Source organism: Xenopus laevis, chromosome 9_10L (genome assembly GCF_017654675.1).
Source record: "Xenopus laevis strain J_2021 chromosome 9_10L, Xenopus_laevis_v10.1, whole genome shotgun sequence".
Classification (NCBI taxonomy): Eukaryota; Metazoa; Chordata; class Amphibia; order Anura; family Pipidae; genus Xenopus; species Xenopus laevis.
In genome coordinates, this window is record NC_054387.1 from 117,067,235 (window position 1) to 117,085,143 (window position 17,909).

At 41.3% G+C, this 17,909-nt stretch overlaps 1 protein-coding gene across 2 annotated transcripts; it reads left to right on the forward strand.

The window, feature by feature from the left end:
• The first annotated feature begins 3,579 nt into the window (after window positions 1-3,579).
• On the forward strand, window positions 3,580-16,370 carry dnaja3.L (DnaJ heat shock protein family (Hsp40) member A3 L homeolog). Of its 2 annotated transcripts, NM_001097895.1 has the most exon segments (12): window positions 3,598-3,783; window positions 5,122-5,246; window positions 7,258-7,341; window positions 8,896-9,099; window positions 9,433-9,585; window positions 9,667-9,814; window positions 9,899-9,963; window positions 10,903-11,031; window positions 11,440-11,555; window positions 11,639-11,736; window positions 12,763-12,884; window positions 15,575-15,920. In NM_001097895.1, coding segments are annotated over 11 exon segments (1,374 nt in total). In that variant the 5' UTR covers window positions 3,598-3,641; the 3' UTR covers window positions 12,873-12,884; window positions 15,575-15,920.
• The last annotated feature ends 1,539 nt before the right edge of the window (window positions 16,371-17,909 follow it).

A 17,909-nucleotide genomic window follows, 5' to 3' on the forward strand; every position in this document is an offset into this window, starting at 1 on the left:
ATACTCTCAAATGGGTATTTATAAGTAGAGCTGTGGAGTCTGGAGCAATTTTGGGTACCTGAGTCAGAGTCACCAAAAATGTACCGACTCCTAATAAATTTAAATACAAGCACTGAAAATAATCAATTCAGATTTAAGAGCTTCTGTGAAGGAGGATATGGCAGAAGCAATTCTGTTTCTAAGAACAATACTTTAGTTAATTTTGGATTGTATTTAATGGCTATCCTACAGCTATATGCCAGGTTCAATTAATATATATGCTGTTTTAGGTTTTCCAATTGTTTTTGGTTTATGTAGTTGACTTTGGTTTAGAATTACCAAAGGATGTGGTTTATATTTTTGAGCTTTGGCAGTGATAAAATGGCCTGTATGTTGTGTACTTCTTTCAATCAACATGGAAAATACATTAGTATATTAAAGGATCAAAAAATGAAAGCGTTTTAAAGTAAATAATATATAAAACACTGTTCGTATACACTGGTAAAAGATGTGTGTTTGCTTCAGAAAGACTAATGTGGTTTATACACAAGCTGCTGTGTAGCCATGGGGGCAGCCATTCAAGCTGAAAAAAAAGAAAAGGCACAGGTTACATAGCACATAACAGATACGTCCTGTCCAAGACAATAGTCTTTTATCCATTATCTGCTATGTAACCTGTGCCTTTTTTCCCAGCTTGAATGGCTGCCCCATGGCTACACAGCAGCTTGTTTGTATAAACTATAGTAGTACTTATCTGTTATCTACTGTGTGCCCTGTGCTTGAATGGCTGCCCCCATACACAGCAGATTTGTTTGTATAAACTATAGTAGTCTTTCTGACACACAGCTTTTACCAGTGAGAGCAAGAGAACATTATATTTTAAGTACTCTGCTACACTTTAGTTTTTGATGTTCCTGTTCCTTTAAAAATAGAGGAGTCGGAGTTGGATTCGGAGGTACCATAAACTGAGGTATCGGATTCGAAGGATTTATGTAATGACGCCACAGCCCTGTTTATAACAAGAGATGTGCCTTTGCATTGAATCAGTGTACAAGTGTGTAGGCAGAATACCCTGGTGCCAATAATTTCACCATTGTTTCATTGACGCTTGTGCTATGCTCATAAGATCCAAGTAATAAACATTCAAATAAAAATTTCCAATCACTTAGTCATATTTCAAAGAGCCCTAACATCCCTTTCAACCACAGGAATGTACTAGAACAGTCTCTAATTAAATTACAGTTATTAATTAGGGTTACGGGTGCCTGCACACATTACTGTTAAATATACTTGCCTTTTATACTGTGTTGACATTAAAAAGTAATGTAATGTTTTAGCAGTTTTTAGGCCCATACTCACATATAAGATAAACATGCTGATTTAAGAACATTGGTGCTAAATTGCAGTTACTAATCAGAGCTCTGCTTTCATTTTCTAAGTTGTAGTCGCTTGTTTAAAACTGTCTCCTGATTGGTTGCTACTGGTAACTCCACGTGTGCAATTTAGCACCTACTGTTCATAAATCAGCACTAAAATCTGTTGTATTTCTTTCAATGATGTTTATAGTAAAACAACTACACATTTCCCCATGAGATACAGAGGGCCCTGCACTGCTGGGGGGCCCAAGAGGTACAAGGTCATTTGGATCTCCATAATTTGTCTACTAAAAAATCATGTAAACATTAAATAAACCCAATAGGATTTATTTGCCTCCAATAAGGATTAATTATATCTTAGCTGGGATCAATTACAAGGTAATGTTTTATTATAACAGAGAAAAAGGAAATCGTATTTAAATGTATGAATAATTTGATTAAAATTGAGTCTATGGGAGATTGCTTTCCAATAATTTGGAGCTTTCTGGATATCAGGTTTCTGGATAAAGGATCCCATCCCTGTATATTTATTTATTTGTTAAAGCCTGAAATTACTTTGCTGAGGGGACCCAAATAGGGTTGCCAACTCACCCCTTTACAACCAAATACATTTGGGGGCAAATTTACTAACCTCAGAAAATTAGCCAGCGACGGCTTTGCTCACAGCGCAACAATTCGCCAGGACAATGCTAATTCACTAAAATCCAAAGTTGCGTCTAGGGCTCTGAACGCTGGCAAAGTTGAGCTAGCATTACTGCACCAAGCGAAGTGAAGTTGCGCTAGCGTTACTGCACCAATCGAAGTTGCGCTAGCGTTGGCTAATTTGCATAAGGCAGGAAGTTAAAGTTAAATGGACGTATATGTAGCAGCAAATACATTATACTACACAAACACGGGAAACCTTAATAAAATAAATAAAGTTGTTATATTGCCCTACACATGAGCCCAGTGTATAGTTAATGTTCCATATGTTAGGAAATGTAGGAGGGAAGCTGGTTACCCCAAAAAAATGTTACGTTCTTTTGCAGCCTGTCACCCTGAAAAAAGGAAAAGTCGCCAGCGTTTTTTGGGACTTAGAAAAATTTTCAACTATTTTTTGAGGAAGTCCTATCTACTCTATTGCACTTCGCCTGGTCTGAGCTGGCGAAGGAAAGTCTGGTGCAAGAGGTAACGTTCAGTAAAATCCGCATCTTAGTGAATTTGTATAGTTACGTCCATTCGTAATAGTGAAAATTTGCCTGGCGTTAGGGAGCGAACTACCGCTAGAGTCTATCTCCTTCACTAGCGAAGTTGCGCCAGCGACCGTTAGTAAATCTGCGAAGTTCCGAAATGATGAATTTTTGCCAGTGTTGGGCACTTCGTCCTAAATTTGCCCCTTGGAATCCACAGCCTGCATGGCTAATTAGCAATTCGTTTAAATGCATGATGCATGGCTGCACATAAATCAGTTCAGTCTGCAGCATGCATGTAAATGAATTCCTAATTAGCCATACAGACTGTGGACATACCTCCCAACTGTCCCTTTTTCGGAGGGACAGTCCCTCTTTTGACAGCTCAACCCGCAGTCCCTCATTTGTACTGGAAAGTCCCTCTTTTCTCTGCACTGAACAGCCAGAAAAAGAAACAAAGTTTCTCACTAAATTGGCTTTTAGCAGAGAGCCCAGAACAGCTAACAGGTGCAAATAACATACTTTGTAACAATTTTGAGACACAAAAACACAGTTTAGATAAGGAGAAATATTTTCAAACTTTCATAACCTGCCAAATTTTGTAAAACAAAGATGGTAATTAGGGGGTGTGGCCACATAAAGGGGTGTGGCCAAAAAATGCTGCACTACGTGCGAAAAAATTTTTTTGTCCCTCTTTTTACTTCCAAAATGTTGGGAGGTATGTGTGAATTCCATATGTGTTTGCGTTTCAATGGGGTGAGGAGGCAACCATAGACCCAAAACATAGGCCCAAGGCAAATATAGTCTCTCACTGTCCCTGCCAATACGGGATATTTACTGTACTTAAAGCCAAATAATAGAAATCTTTAATTTATATCGGAAAAGGCTCGTTTCATAAACTTTCCACCTAAATGGTGGCGTTGACAGGCGACCCCTTGGTCACTTGACAGCTCATGAGAGTACCAATATGGAAACTTCTACACTTCCTGTCACTTCGAGCAATTCATTTTAAGGAGGACTGAGAGGAGTAAGATGGCGTACTTCCGGTGTCCCAATGACTTTCCTCCCCCCGTGTGTCTAATAGGCATGTGCAGTGTGCCGGCTTGTCCTGGGGAAGATGGCGGCTCGCTGTTCGTCGCGTTGGTTCTTGGTCGCAGTGTCTGGAGCTCGGGGCCACATCCTTCCCGGTGTCCATCGGGGGCCCAGGGCTGAGGCAGCTTTGGTATTGGCCTTGCGGGCGGCCCGTGGCCCAGCTGCAGGTAAAGGATTATGCGATCCGTGTTGTTGCTAGTGACTGACCTTTGCATGGAACACTCAGCTGTGCAGCAACTCGAAACTTCAAGGACATGTGTTGTATTTATACAGCGAATAAGTGGCTCAATGTAGGAGCCTTTGGTGTAATCGTCTGACGCTTTATTTCAACTACAACTCCCATCATCCCCTCCTGAGACTTCCAGTGCTTTTGGGATTGGGGCTTCTCTGGGATGTGAAGTTTAGCAGCAGCTGGAGAGCCACAGGTTGCAGATCTCTCTCTGATCTGGGGTGGCCAACAAGCCTCTAACAGTGACATTTGTAGGGTAGAAATACATGTAGCGAATCCGCTATTTTGTATTCGGCTGAATCCTTTGCGAAAGATTCGGCCGAATACCAAACCGAATGGGAAGGGGGAAACTTTTTTTACTTCCTTGTGAAAAAAAGTCACGCAATTTCCCTCCCCGTCCCTAATTTGCACATGCAAATTATTCGGTTCAGTCGGGCAGAAGGATTTGGCCGAATTCTGCTGAAAAAGACCGAATCCCAAACCGAGTCCTGATTTGGTGCATCCCTACTTAAAGGGGTGGCTCACCTTCCAGTTCACTTTAAAGTATGATGTAGATAGTGATATTTTGACACAATTTGCAATGGGTTTTCATTTAATATTATTTCTGGTTTTTGAATTATTTAGATTTTTATTCAGCAGCTCTCTGGTTTGCTATAGTAGCAATTTGGTTGCTAGGGTTCAAATTACCTTAGAAACTATGCATGGATTTGAATAAGAGACTGGAATATGAATAAGAGAGGCCTGAATAGAAAGATGAGTAATAAAAAGTAACAATAACATTACATTTGTAGCCTTACAGAGCATTTGTTTTTAGATGGGGTCAGCGACCCCTATTAGACAGTTGGAAAGAGCCAGAAGATGAAGGCAAAAAACGGAAAAACTATAGAATATAAATAATGAACACCAATTAAAAAGCTGCTTTTAACTGGCTGTTCTATAACATACTAAAAGTTAACTTGAAGGTGACTTTTAAAGGAGCAGCAGTAAACTTTATAAAGTTGATCCAGGGACTAGTCCGATTGCCATTTTGGAGTCAGGAAGGAATTTTTCCCCCTCTAAGGCAAATTGGAGAGGCTTCAGATGGGTTTTTTGCCTTCCTCTGGATCAACTGGCAGATAGGTAGAAGGGTTGAACTCGATGGACATGTCTTTTTTTAACCTTACTTACTATGTTACTATGTTACTCATTGGGCTGCTGGATCCTTTTTGCTTATTGGTCGGACGCAAATACAGAGGCTGATGTATAACCTGCAACTTCTTTTTCACTTCTTTTTCAGTCCTGTGTGAGCGCCTTTCCCAGTTCCATACCACCTCTTCCTCATACAACAAGACAGACTTTTACCAGGTACTGGGGGTTCCGAGGAACGCAAGCCAGAAAGAAATAAAGAAGGCCTATTACCAGGTGGGACTCACACACATTGTACTTACAAGGAACTATGGAGTATTTGTGTTTTGTACAGTTTTGAAATTTGTTTGTACAACACTTTAAAATATGTTGTCACTGGTTTGTGCTCTGCTTATCTGCCTGCTGAATACAGTCCAGAGCTTAACTCTCAGATATATATATCTATATATGTTTCAAACTTGCTTAGTATGGGTAGGAAAGGAGTTAATTAATAGTCTGTTGCTTTCCCACCTTGTGATTAGTTGCATCATGTTTCAGAGGACTTTGTCCTACTGATTTCTCATAGCAGGTTCTATAATTTATTTTTTAAAGGAAAAAAAAGGTCTTGTGTGAAAGTAGTGAAGATATAATGTACTGTTGTGCTGCACTGGTAAAACTGGTGTGTTTGCTTCAGAAACACTACTATTATTTATATAAATAAGCTGCTGTGTAGCCATGGGGGCAGCCATTCAAAGCTACAAAAGGCGAAAAGGCTCAGGATATATAATAGATAAGTTCTGTAGTATACAATAAGATTCTTCAGAACTTAACTGTTATTTACTGTGTATCCTGTTCTTAAATGGCTGCCCCCATGGCTACACAGCAGCTTATTTATATAAACAGCAGTAGTGTTTCTGAAGCAAACGCACCAGTTTTACCAGTGCAGGGCAACACTGCATTATATTTTTATTACTTTGAAAAAACTTTCTTTTTTGATGTTAGTGTTCCTTTAAGGGTGGTGTGTGCCTTTTAAATTAGATTTTAGTTGGATGCAGACAATGATACTCCAAGACCAAGGAGCTGGACTATATATAGATATAGATATATATATATATATATATAGATATAGATAGATAGATACTTTTTTTTTTTTAATGATTTCGTTTTTTGTTCAGCTCCTCTCTAGTTTGGAGTTTTAATTTGCCCTAGCAACTAGGCACTGGTGCGAATGAGAATCATGAATATGAATAGGAAAAGGGGCTGAACAGAAAGATGATTAATAAAAAGTAAAAATAAAACTGTAGCCACATAGAGCTATAGGTTTTTGGCTGCTGGGGTCAGTTACCCCCCCATCTGAAAACCAGATAGAGACAAAAAAAATATATAAAAAATGAAGGCCAATTGAAAAGTTGCTAAGAATAGGCCATTCTTTACATACAACAAGAAAAAACCCCTTTAAGTGATATTAATACACTATTTCATATGTAAGGGCCTTTGTAGTAAAATAAAATGATTCAAGAAAAAACGCTGATTGATTACTATGAATTAACAGGCTCTTTTGCTTTTAGTCTTACGAGCAGTATCTGCCAAGACTTCTAAGTCTTATTCACAGAGCTGGCAGGTTCCCTATTCAGTTCTTTGCATCCATGGAATTGTGGGTCTGTTGCGTGACCTTTTTGGGGGAGATTCCATTGGGATCTCTGTGGGGAAAGTATTCACAATAAACCGCTTTTCACTTGCATAGCAGAGCCGTGGCTGCTCCCCCACATTTTATAGTGACCGTCGCCTGCACAAATTGGTCAGGTGATTCTTACTATAAAGCTCCCCATAGACGCGACGATTCTTCTTGCCGAACGACCGATTTTAGGGAAGTCCGACCAATCCTTCGAAATTATCGTGCGGTTAGTGGGATTTGAACGATCGAACATCTTACGAATTTTCGGACATTGATCGACCAGGTCAAAAAATCTTTGTCGGCCCCAGTGCAATCTATCTATGTTTGCAGGGCCAAGCAGGCAGCTCCCCTTTGTTTTCCTGGCAAATTGGTCTTTTTAGTTGATGGTCAATTCGTACGATCGTTCCCAGTAGATCGTGGTCTCACGATCAGGATCTGATCTTTTAAAAATCTCAACATCTATGGGCAGCTTAATATGTGGCAGAATCTATGGGTGCACAGGTGCCTCCAGACTGTACAAGAGAATCCCTATTTCTAATATAATCAGGTTCTGCATTTCACCTTGTCACAACTATATAACACAATCTGTGAAGTTAGATGTTGTTTTAACCCGAATGCTGTTTTCCTTTCCAGTTGGCCAAAAAGTACCATCCAGACACTAATAAGGAGGATCCGCAGGCTAAAGAAAAGTTCTCTCAGCTGGCAGAAGCATACGAGGTAACAATTCTAAAGGGCACGGGGGAGGATTCTCTGCCAGTGGTTTTTTTTTTTGAGCTGGTGGAAATCACCCAACCTTGGCCTTTTGGTTTATTATTTACTTTAAAAGGATTCTGTCATGATTTTTATGATGTTGTTTTTTTTTTCTAAATTACACTGCAAATAATTCACTCTACAAAATGAAATTTAATTCCTGAACCAGCAAGTGTATTTTTTTAGTTGTAATATTGATGTGTAGACGCTATCTCAGGTCATTTTGCCTGGTCATGTGCTTTCAGAAAGAGCCAGCACTTAGGATGGAACTGCTTTCTGGCAGGCTGTTGTTTCTCCTTCTCAATGTAACTGAATGTGACGTAGTAGGACCTGGATTTTACTATTGAGTGTTGTTCTTAGATCTTCTAGGGAGCTGTTATCTGGTTACCTTCCCATTGTTCTGTTGTTAGGCTGCTGGGGGGAGGGGGAAGGTGAGGGGGTAATATCACTCTAACTTGCAGTACAGCAGTAAAGAGTGACTGAAGTTTATCAGAGCACAAGGCACATGACTGGGAAACTGAAATATGTCTATCTCCATGTCAGATTTCAAAATTTAATATAAAAAATCAGTTTGCTCTTTTGAGAACGGGATTGCAGTGCAGAATTCTGCTGGAGCAGCACTATTAAAGGAGAACTAAACCCTTAAAATGAATGGGGCTAAAAATGCCATATTTTATATACTGAACTGATTGCATCAGCCTAAAGTTTCAGCTTGTCAATAGCAGCAATCAGGTCCGGACTGAGAATTAAAATAGGCCCTGGCATTTCAGGTACACAGAGGCCCAATCAGCTTACATAGAGGCCCAAACAGCCCCGACCAGCCCACTAAATGCTGACTTTCTATGGGACCTTATAGCAGCCCCTCTGGCATTTGCCAGAACCCACAGATTGCCAGTCCGGGCCTGGCAGCAATGATCCAGGACTTCAAACTTGTCACAGGGGGTCACCATTTTGATAAATGTCTGCGACACCACATGCTCAGTGGGCGCTGAGCAGCTGTTGAGAAGTTAGGAGAGAAATTAGGTTTGTCTGTATTATAAGCTGATGCTACAGGGCTGATTGATTAAATGCTGATGCTAATTGCACTGGTTTCTGTGCTGCCATGTAGCAATTATCTTTATTAATTACTAATCAGCCTTATATTGTGACATTTCTATTCTATGTGTATTGTATATTGTGAGTGGGTCCCTAAGCTCAGTAAGTGACAGCAGCACAGAGCATGTGCAGTGAATCAGCAGAAAAGAAGATGGGGAGCTACTGGGGCATCTTTGGAGACACAGATCTTTACTGCTAAAGGGCTGTGGTCGCCTTGGGCTGGTACAGAAACCCAAAACATAATGTACAACATTTCTACCTACTTCTTTAGTTTAACTAACCTTTTCCTTTAACTGATGCATTTTGAAATAATGGTTAAGAAAAGTGCATTTGTACTTTTTTTCTGGCCCTAATTCCAGATTTATAATTCAATGAGATTCTGAATGACTATGGCTGAACGATAACTGATGTCTGTTTTCTGCTCAGGTCCTGAGTGACGAGGTCAAACGCAAGCAGTATGACACCTATGGAACTGCAGACTTTGCTGCCGGGGCAGGAGGCGGAGGAGGTCAGCAACGCTGGAGAGGAGGTCCTACTGTCGATCCAGAGGAACTCTTCCGGAAGATCTTTGGGGAATTCTCTGGCTCCCCGTTTGGAGATTTAGGTAGCATATTTGAGCAGCCACAAGAGGTAAGACAGCAGTAGCAATTAGAAATGTGTAATATTTCTGAAACTAGGGATGCACCGAATCCAGGATTTGGTTTAGGATTCGGCCGGGATATAGTCATTTTCAGCAAGATTCAGATTCGGCCGAATCCTTCTGCCGGCTGAACTGAATACTAATTTGCATATGCAAAATTGTGTGACACTTTGTCACTAAACAAGGAAGTAAAATTTTTTTTCCCCTTCCTACCCCTAATTTGCATATGCGGGGGTTTGGCCGAATCCAAAATAGTGGATTCGGTGCATGCCTATCTGAAACATGGTGTTTCTTTACCATGCAAGCTTATCTCCCTCTTTCAGTACATCATGGACCTCACGTTCATTCAGGCGGCTAAGGGAGTGAACAAGGAGATCTCTGTAAACATTACAGACACGTGCCACAGGTGTGATGGGAAAGGAAATGAGCCTGGCACCAAACTGCAGCACTGCCATTACTGTAATGGAACTGGGATGGTAAGAACTACATTTGTATAGACACCTGCCACGTTGTTTTGGGTTGGGCTGGAAATGACCATGTATGTTTGTTTTAACAAGGAAACTATCAACACTGGCCCCTTTGTGATGCGCTCGACTTGCCGGCGCTGTGGTGGGAAGGGTTCTACCATGACCAACCCTTGCCTGTCATGCAGGGGCTCTGGCCAAACAAAGCAGAAGAAAACTGTTACTGTGCCTGTACCTGCAGGTGAGTGCCTTGTGGATAAATAAATATTTCTATCACTATCCCTTTTGGACTGTACAGTGAAATCTCCCTTTTGGTTCCGGACAGGTGTGGAAAATGGGCAGACGGTTCGGATGCCAGTGGGAAAGAAAGAGATTTTTATTACATTTCGGGTAGGTGCTTTATCCTGGGTCCTGAAAGCTTTAAATTCTATGAAGAATACTTTGTTATACTACCCTATCCTGCACAGCAGAGTGCAGTAATGCTAAACCTTTGGCAATGTGCTTTGCAGAGTCTTGCTTAAGACATGTGTATTCTCTAGTAAAATTGCTGCTCACAATCACTTACAAAGAAGGGTGAAATTATGATGATCAAGAGCCTTGAATATCCTGTAAATTATATCCTTATAATACACAAAAGCCATGAATATCCTGTAAATGATATTCTTATAAACTGTGAGTTCTGATGTCATCAAACGGTCAGTTCTGATGTCATTTCTGTCACACGACTCACTGAAACTTGTGTATTATAATAAATAAAGTATCCCCAGTTGCAAAATATGAGGATATTAGAAGTTACCTTGGAGTTCCATGACCTGTATAAAAGCCTTCGGCCTCGTGTTTTTATATGGTCATGAAACTCCTCGGTAACTTATAATATCCTTATGTTTTACAAGAGGGGGTACTTTATTCACTATATACACGGTGCTCAGTGATCTCGTTGGTTATAATCGGAGCTTAGTGATGTCATTTCTGTCACATGACTCACTGAAACTTGTGTAATGTAATAAAAGAAAGTGCCCCTGCTACAAAATATGAGGATATTGGAAGTCCCCTCAGAGTTCCATGACTTGTATTAAAACACTCTTACTTCGGCCTCGTAGTCATGGAACTCCTTGGTAACTTATAAATTCTTATATTTTACAATAGGGGTACTTTTTTCACTATATTGTTCTTGACCATAAAGCTACAGATGGGCTTCTGCTGGAGGCTCCGGTCACTTTAAATGTTTAGATTTATGGCCTTTATTTTTGAAAGCTTAGAAAAGCTTAGAAATCTTTGATATCCTGTTTAGTCCCAGGCACCAGCATTAAAACGTCTGATCTGTTACAGGTGCAGAAAAGTCCAGTCTTTAGAAGAGATGGGGCAGATATTCACTCGGACCTGTTTATTTCCGTTGCTCAAGCTGTTCTGGGGGGTTCTGCCCGTGCACAAGGACTATATGAACCCATCAATGTCCCTGTAAGTATAACTCGTTGTTTGTTACGCATGATCAGAATAGGAGGGTTCCAGGACTCGGGTACTAGATTCTTTGCGCAGGATATTTTTCCCACAAATTTCCCCAAAAAATAAAGTGAAGGTTTTAGGTGGTGAGCTTTTTTGAAAAAAAAATCCTGTATGAAGAATAAAAAAAAATTGATGTGAAAAAAAAACTCACTAGCATTTTCTGACATTCTATTTCCCATTCCAGGCCTTTAGGATGTAAATGTGCCCCTTAATTTAGGGCAATGGGCAACTGAAAGCAACATTTTTTCAGAGTAAACCATATTTCTTTTCCTCTTAACGGTGGTGCAATGCTAGTATATATTTTATCCTTGAAAAGGCTTGTGTAATTTTCCCCTAAAACTGATTTGTTGCTACCATTCCCAGATCCCTGCCGGCACACAAGCAGACCAGAGGATTCGGATTGGTGGAAAAGGTATTGCTCGTATGAGCAGTTATGGCTTTGGAGATCATTATATCCACGTCAAGGTCAAAGTACCCAGGTGAGAGATCTTATGACATGAAATGACAAGCCAGTTAGAATAAATGCCAGCTAATAGATTTGGGTATTTCCCCTTGTTTGCAGGCATCTGACTGACAGGCAACGAATGCTAATGCTTAGCTTTGCAGAGGATGAGACAGATGTAGAAGGAACAGTAAATGGCATCACTAACACAACAACAGGTAAGTGATCCCAAGCCAAAAGAAATGTGTGGGGCTTATTTACAAGATATCTGTCCTTTTTGCCAAAGTGCAGCAACACATAGAAACCATTCCACAATAAACTTTGAACAGTCTAAAGGCCCCCATACACGGGCCGATAAAAGCTGCAGACAGACAAACTCACCAGCTTATTGGCCCGTGTGTGGGGCCATCCGACGGGCTTCCCTGATCAATATCTGACCGAAAGTCGGGCAGATCTCGATCGGGCAGGTAAAAAATTCCTCTCGAATCACGGCAGCAACTATGCTGTCCAGCGATCCGACCACCTGTATTGCATCCATTATGATCCGATCGTTGGGCACTAGGGCCCACGATTGGATCAGCCCGATATCACCCACTTCAATGTGGGCATATCGGGAAGAGATCCGCTCGTTTGGTGACATCACCAAATGAGAGGATCTCTACAGCTATGGCCACCTTAACCAAGTTGGAGAATGAATTCAGTTCTGTGATTGGTTACTATAGCTTAATGCAATAGGGTTATTAAATGAGCCACAATTTGTTTTATAGGGTTCCTTATAAGAATCCCATTACAAAACCATTATGTTTGAACTGAACCTGGTTCATTTGTAAGGCTTCCAGCCAAATCACACCTTGAGGCTGTGCAGAGAAGTACTTGGCTGATTACATTTTCTGCCTAGCCCACTTCTTTCATGTTTACCCCTGTCTAAGAGATGCCTGCAGACATTCAGCTTAGTAAAGCAGGTGAGGGTATTTTACCTTCTGTTCATTAATTTAGGGAACCACCTATTCATACACTCGCATGTACTGTTAAGCACTAGCGACTAAAAGTGAAGAATATGGCTGGGGGAACTATTGGAGTGTTAGAATAGAAACGTACTAGGTAGTGGGAAAAGCTGGGGGGGACACAGTCTAATTTGGCAGAACTAGATCCTGTGACAGAAGTTGCCATGGATGTGTTTGCCATGGGGCATCCCTTGCATGTAAGCTACAAGGTATTTACGGTATCGTTGCTGTGCTCATCAGGCAGAAACCAGCCCAGCTCTGCAGCTGGGGAGGAGAGACCTGAGACTGAGCAGGCAGGGGAGAACAAGGAGGGATTCCTAAGCAAACTAAAGAGAATGTTTAGCTCCTGACACCTCTGTGAGGTAGGAACAGTCTTTTTATTTCCTCCCTAAATTCTAACAAACTTGACAACCAAATTGCTGTGAAATGGCTTTGCCAATAAAAAATGTCTGTTCCTATTGGATGATAGATTTTACAATAAAATTGTCTAGATATTTACTTTTCTGTAGGTTATAAAATAGCTGATTCTTTCCCTGCCTAGCCTCAGGCCTCTTCCCTCCCTCAATGGCAACCAGCTGAGCCGCTGTTAACATAAGGAACAGCCCTCCAGTCTAAGGGTAGGGACACACTGGGCGATTTGGGGAGATTTAGTCGCCTGGCGACTAATCGCCGCGACTTTCCACGACCAATCTTCCCCGAATGCCTCCCCTCACTCTGCGCCTGGATAAAATGAAAAATCGCCTGCGCTAATCACACGCGGCGATTTGTTTTCCGAAGTCGCCCGAAGTTTCCTCGTGAGGCAACTTCGGGTGATTTCGGAAAACGAATCGCCATGTGTGATTAGCGCCGGCGACTTTTCATTTTATCCAGGCGCAGAGTGAGGGGAGGCATTCGGGGAGAAAAGTCGCTGCGATTAGTCGCCAGGCGACTAAATCTCCCCAAATCGCCCAGTGTGTCCCTACCCTAAGAGTAAGGACAGGGAGAAGTTGCCTCAGTGAGGCAATTTCAGGCAACTATTGAAAACGCATCACCGTGTGTGCATTAACGCAGGCAACTTTTCATTGTAGCCTATGGGGAAAAACGCTGAGGCAGTTCAGGGAGATAGTTGCTCAAAAGACAAGGCAATTAGTAGCCCGGCGACAAAATCTCCCTGAATCTCCTCGTGTGTCCTTACCCTAAAGGCTCAAATGGAGAACTGCAGAGAAACTAAAATAACAACAGCAAATACATGAGTCTAAATTACAGTAAAGGTTTCTTTTAATGGAGCAGTTCAGTGTAAAAATAAAAACTGGGTAAATAGCATGTGCAAAATAGAAATGTTTTCAATATAGTTAGTTAGCCAAAATAATTTATAAAGGCTGGAGTGACTGGATGTGTAACATAACTGCCAGAACCCTACTTCCTGCTTTGCGGCTTTCTGATTGGTTACCAGTCTGTAACCAATCAATGACTTTAGGGGAGCCATATGGGCCATAACTGTTTGCTTCTGAATCTGAGCTGGATGCCAAAGATTAATTGCAAACTCACTGAACAGTGCAGCCCCCTTAAAGTCGCTGACTAACTCAGAGTTTGAGAGCTGCAAAGCAGGCAGTAGTGTTTTGTTTTTTTGCCTAACTAACTATATTTGAAATATTTTTTTTATTTTGCACAGCCTATCTATTTACCCAGTTTTTATTTTTATACTGAACTGTTCCTTTAAGTTATACCTCTTCCTCTCCCTTACTCCTTTACATCTTAAAAGAGAACTAAACCCCCCTAGTAACAACAGTTCCCCTTAACTGCCTTCCATCACCCCCCCCCCCGCTGAATCCAAAATAGTGGATTCGGTGCATCCCTACCTAAAATGCAGAGCTGCACAGTGGAGTTCCCCGGTGCAATCTTCTGCCCATTCGCATTCTTTCAAGTCTGTTTGTTGACACTAAACCTGCTGGAACATGCGCAGTTGGGCCTAGTCAGGAATCTGCTTGAACTGTGCAGGCTCCCGCAGGCTTCATGTCATTGAAGAGACCCAAATGAATTGGAACAGGCAGAAGATGGCACTGGGGAACTCAGGTTTTTTTTTTTCAGGGGCACCTTTCTGATTAACACACAGTGCGGGGAGGGAGAAGTGAGGGGGGTGATGGAAGGCAGTTAAAGGGGCTGTTGTTACTAGTGGAGATTTAGTTCTCCTTTAAATATAGGTGAACTACGCTGATGGTTTTGGTCAGGCATGAGCAATCGAGTCCCTCTAAAATGTTCTCGTACTTTAACTCCCAATGTCTCTGCCCGTGACAGCCTTCCATTGGAAATTGAGCTAGAGGTTCACTGGTTGCTGCTGGCTTAAAGGAGAACTAAAACCTAAAAATAAATATAGCCAAAAATGCCATATTTTATGTACAGAACTTAATGCACCAGCCTAAAGTTTCAGCTTGTCATTAGCCGCAATGATCCAGGACTTGAAACTTGTCACAGGGGGTCACCATCTTGGAAAGTGTCTGTGACACTCACATGCTCAGTGGGCTCTGAGCAGCTGTTGAGAAGCTAAGCTTAGGGCTCGTCACTAATTATCCAGCAGAAAATGAGGTTGGTCTGTAATATAAGCTGATGCTACAGGGCTGATTATTAAATTCTGATGCTAATTGCACTGGTTTCTGTGCTTCCATGTATTAATTATCCATATTAATTACTAATCAGCCTTATATTGTGACATTTCTATTCTATGTGTACTGTATATTGTGAGTGGGTCCCTAAGCTCAGTAAGTGACAGCAGCACAGAGCATGTGCAGTGAATCAGCAGAAAAGAAGATGGGGAGCTACTGGGGCATCTTTGGAGACACAGATCTTTACTGCTAAAGGGCTGTGGTTGCCTTGGGCTTGTACAGAAGCCCAAAACATAATGTACAACATTTCTAGCTACTTCTTTAGTTAAGCTTTAGTTCTCCTTTAAGCAGTGCAGTGTAGCTGTCAGTTTATGTGCCACCCCAAGGGATTATGTAGTATATATACTATTCTGTGCAGTTATATACAAAGATTGTACTGTCCTATGCCTAACACGCTTTTTCTCTCCCCGTAGGAAAGCGATCAACAGGAAACTAGTTATTGCAGAGCTTACCTGTCTGTGAAGAAGGAGCAAAGATATGGACTCTTTACCACTATCCCATGAAGCTCGGCACCCTACAAAATAAGAATAAATATTTCCCAGGCAGCCAGAAGAAACCACAATCGGTTGCGCCTCGCTCAGGCACAGCAGGTTATCTGGGGACTGAAGGTTGAATGAAGGAGGCACCTGCCACGCAGACCACCTATTCCATTCTTGTTCTTGTAACAATCTTAACAAAAAAAAGTCTTGTAGATTCTTATGTTGTCAAGTTCTCTCTCCTCTGTTCTTATTGGATATAAATGATACCCCATTTGGGTAAGTTCTGTCCCATTTTTTTAAAACCTCACACGAGTTCCCTTTAAAAAGGAAGACTTGCAGTGCCATGCTGTATGCCCTCTGTCACCCACTGAATGTAGATTTAAACATCGCCTACCTAGAAAACAAGTGTATTCATGATGTGTTTAAAACCTGTGGGGTAACTATACCTGGGAATTCAGTTCTCTGAATGGAGGCTCTATAGGAAAAATGGGATCTGGATTGTGGCTTAGGGGAAATCTCAACATGGACAGAATACATATATGTAGGCAGAAGGTCTCAGTCTATTGCTTTTTTTTTTTTTTTACTCCCGTATTCATTGTGTGGTCACAAATCTCAACCATAAGTGATACTGGCATTTCACTGTTAGCCACCCAAAATTCCTGGCCTGACTTAAAGGAGAATGAAAGCTAAAAAAAAAAATAACTAAAGTTGTTTGATAAGGCTGTTAGAAGAAGCACTTACAGGGCTGTCTAGCAGCAGAAAACGCGCACTGCTGAGAATGCGAGTGAAGGAGTCCAGTGACGTCACTGTTTTCATAGCAAGCTTCCTACAAGCTGCCCGAGGCAGCCTTGAGGCGCATTAGGAAAAATTAGATACCATTGCGCATGCTTTTTTCCCTTCTACGCTGACGCGCATGCAAATTAATCTAGTCACACGTCATAATTGACACCCTGTAAACACGCACCTGTAAATCAGTTTGCAAGCTACGCATCTCTTGATTGTTGGTTCTTATTCATGCAGGCAGGAGCTACCAGGCAGCGAGGGGGGAAAGTGTTTTTAATGTGTTCTGGCCACAACTATATATGATGTGGGTCAGGAGGATTGATTTTACGCGCATGCACAATAGTGAAAGGAAGCCTATATTCCTTTCTCAAGATGGCAACCGCATTCTTCCAAATAAGCTGGAAACATCAAAGACGGATCTCTAACTTAATATGCAGAGTGGTGAGCTAAAACTTTAGCGATTATAGTCATTGGCATGTGATCTTTTAAGGGAGGTAGTGTATAACTCCTTTAAGAAGAGCATAGGAATTTATCTGGCTACAAGCTGCCATAAGTGACCACAAGCTGTATCTTCAGGTCAGGATGTTTTAGGCTGTTGACCTGGGGATGTTTTATTTTTTTTTTTAAAGTAGAAAAAAGTGTCCGTATTCCTTTAAATGTCTTAATATTTTTGTGCAAGTCTTGCCCCTTCATTGGTACTGCCACATTGATGTAAATCAGAGGCTGTGTGTGTGTATATATACACACACATTAAGGAAAGGGTTAAGATTCTCTGACCTAAATTGTTTCTCTGCCAGATTCATTTTTAGATTGGGCAATCTTGAAGCCAATATCCCATCTAAGGATTATAGCAGACTGTTGCATTTCCCAGCCCTTTTAATTAGTGTTCCTTTTTTCTTTTTAAATAAGTTCTATGAGCTTGCAAGTATGCAACATTGCAAGCGACTCTGAAGACATTTTAGCCTCCTTTTTAATTGTAATGTAACCAGTAGAGGGCGCCCAACAGACATTGCCCTTGTCATTTGTTTTCTGGGTGGTAGGCCAATGGATAAGGTCTTTCCAAGAAAGATTGTTTGTTTCAATACACAGGTGTAGAGCTGAATCGTCAGATATAAAGACAGAAACAATAGAATTCTCTCTCTATCTGATGATTCAGCACTAACAATGGCCGATGTTTGGGTCCCTTCAAAGGCACCTGATCAAAATTTTCCATCCAGACCGATCGACGAGCCGACCAATATCCAAGTCCTTTGCTGATATCGGTCGGCTTATTTCCCACCATACACGCACCGAATATCGTATGGAAATTTGTTTTATATCTGTGCGTCTATGGTCATCTTTAGTTTGCCTTTGCGTCCCTGGATATGTTTGGGCTGCGTATTGTTGCAGATGTAAAACTTGCCGTCCATTCTGACCCACAATTAAAATAATATTCAAGAAGGAGACACAACGCACAATGTTATTTAGTGTTCCTTCTAACGTAGGC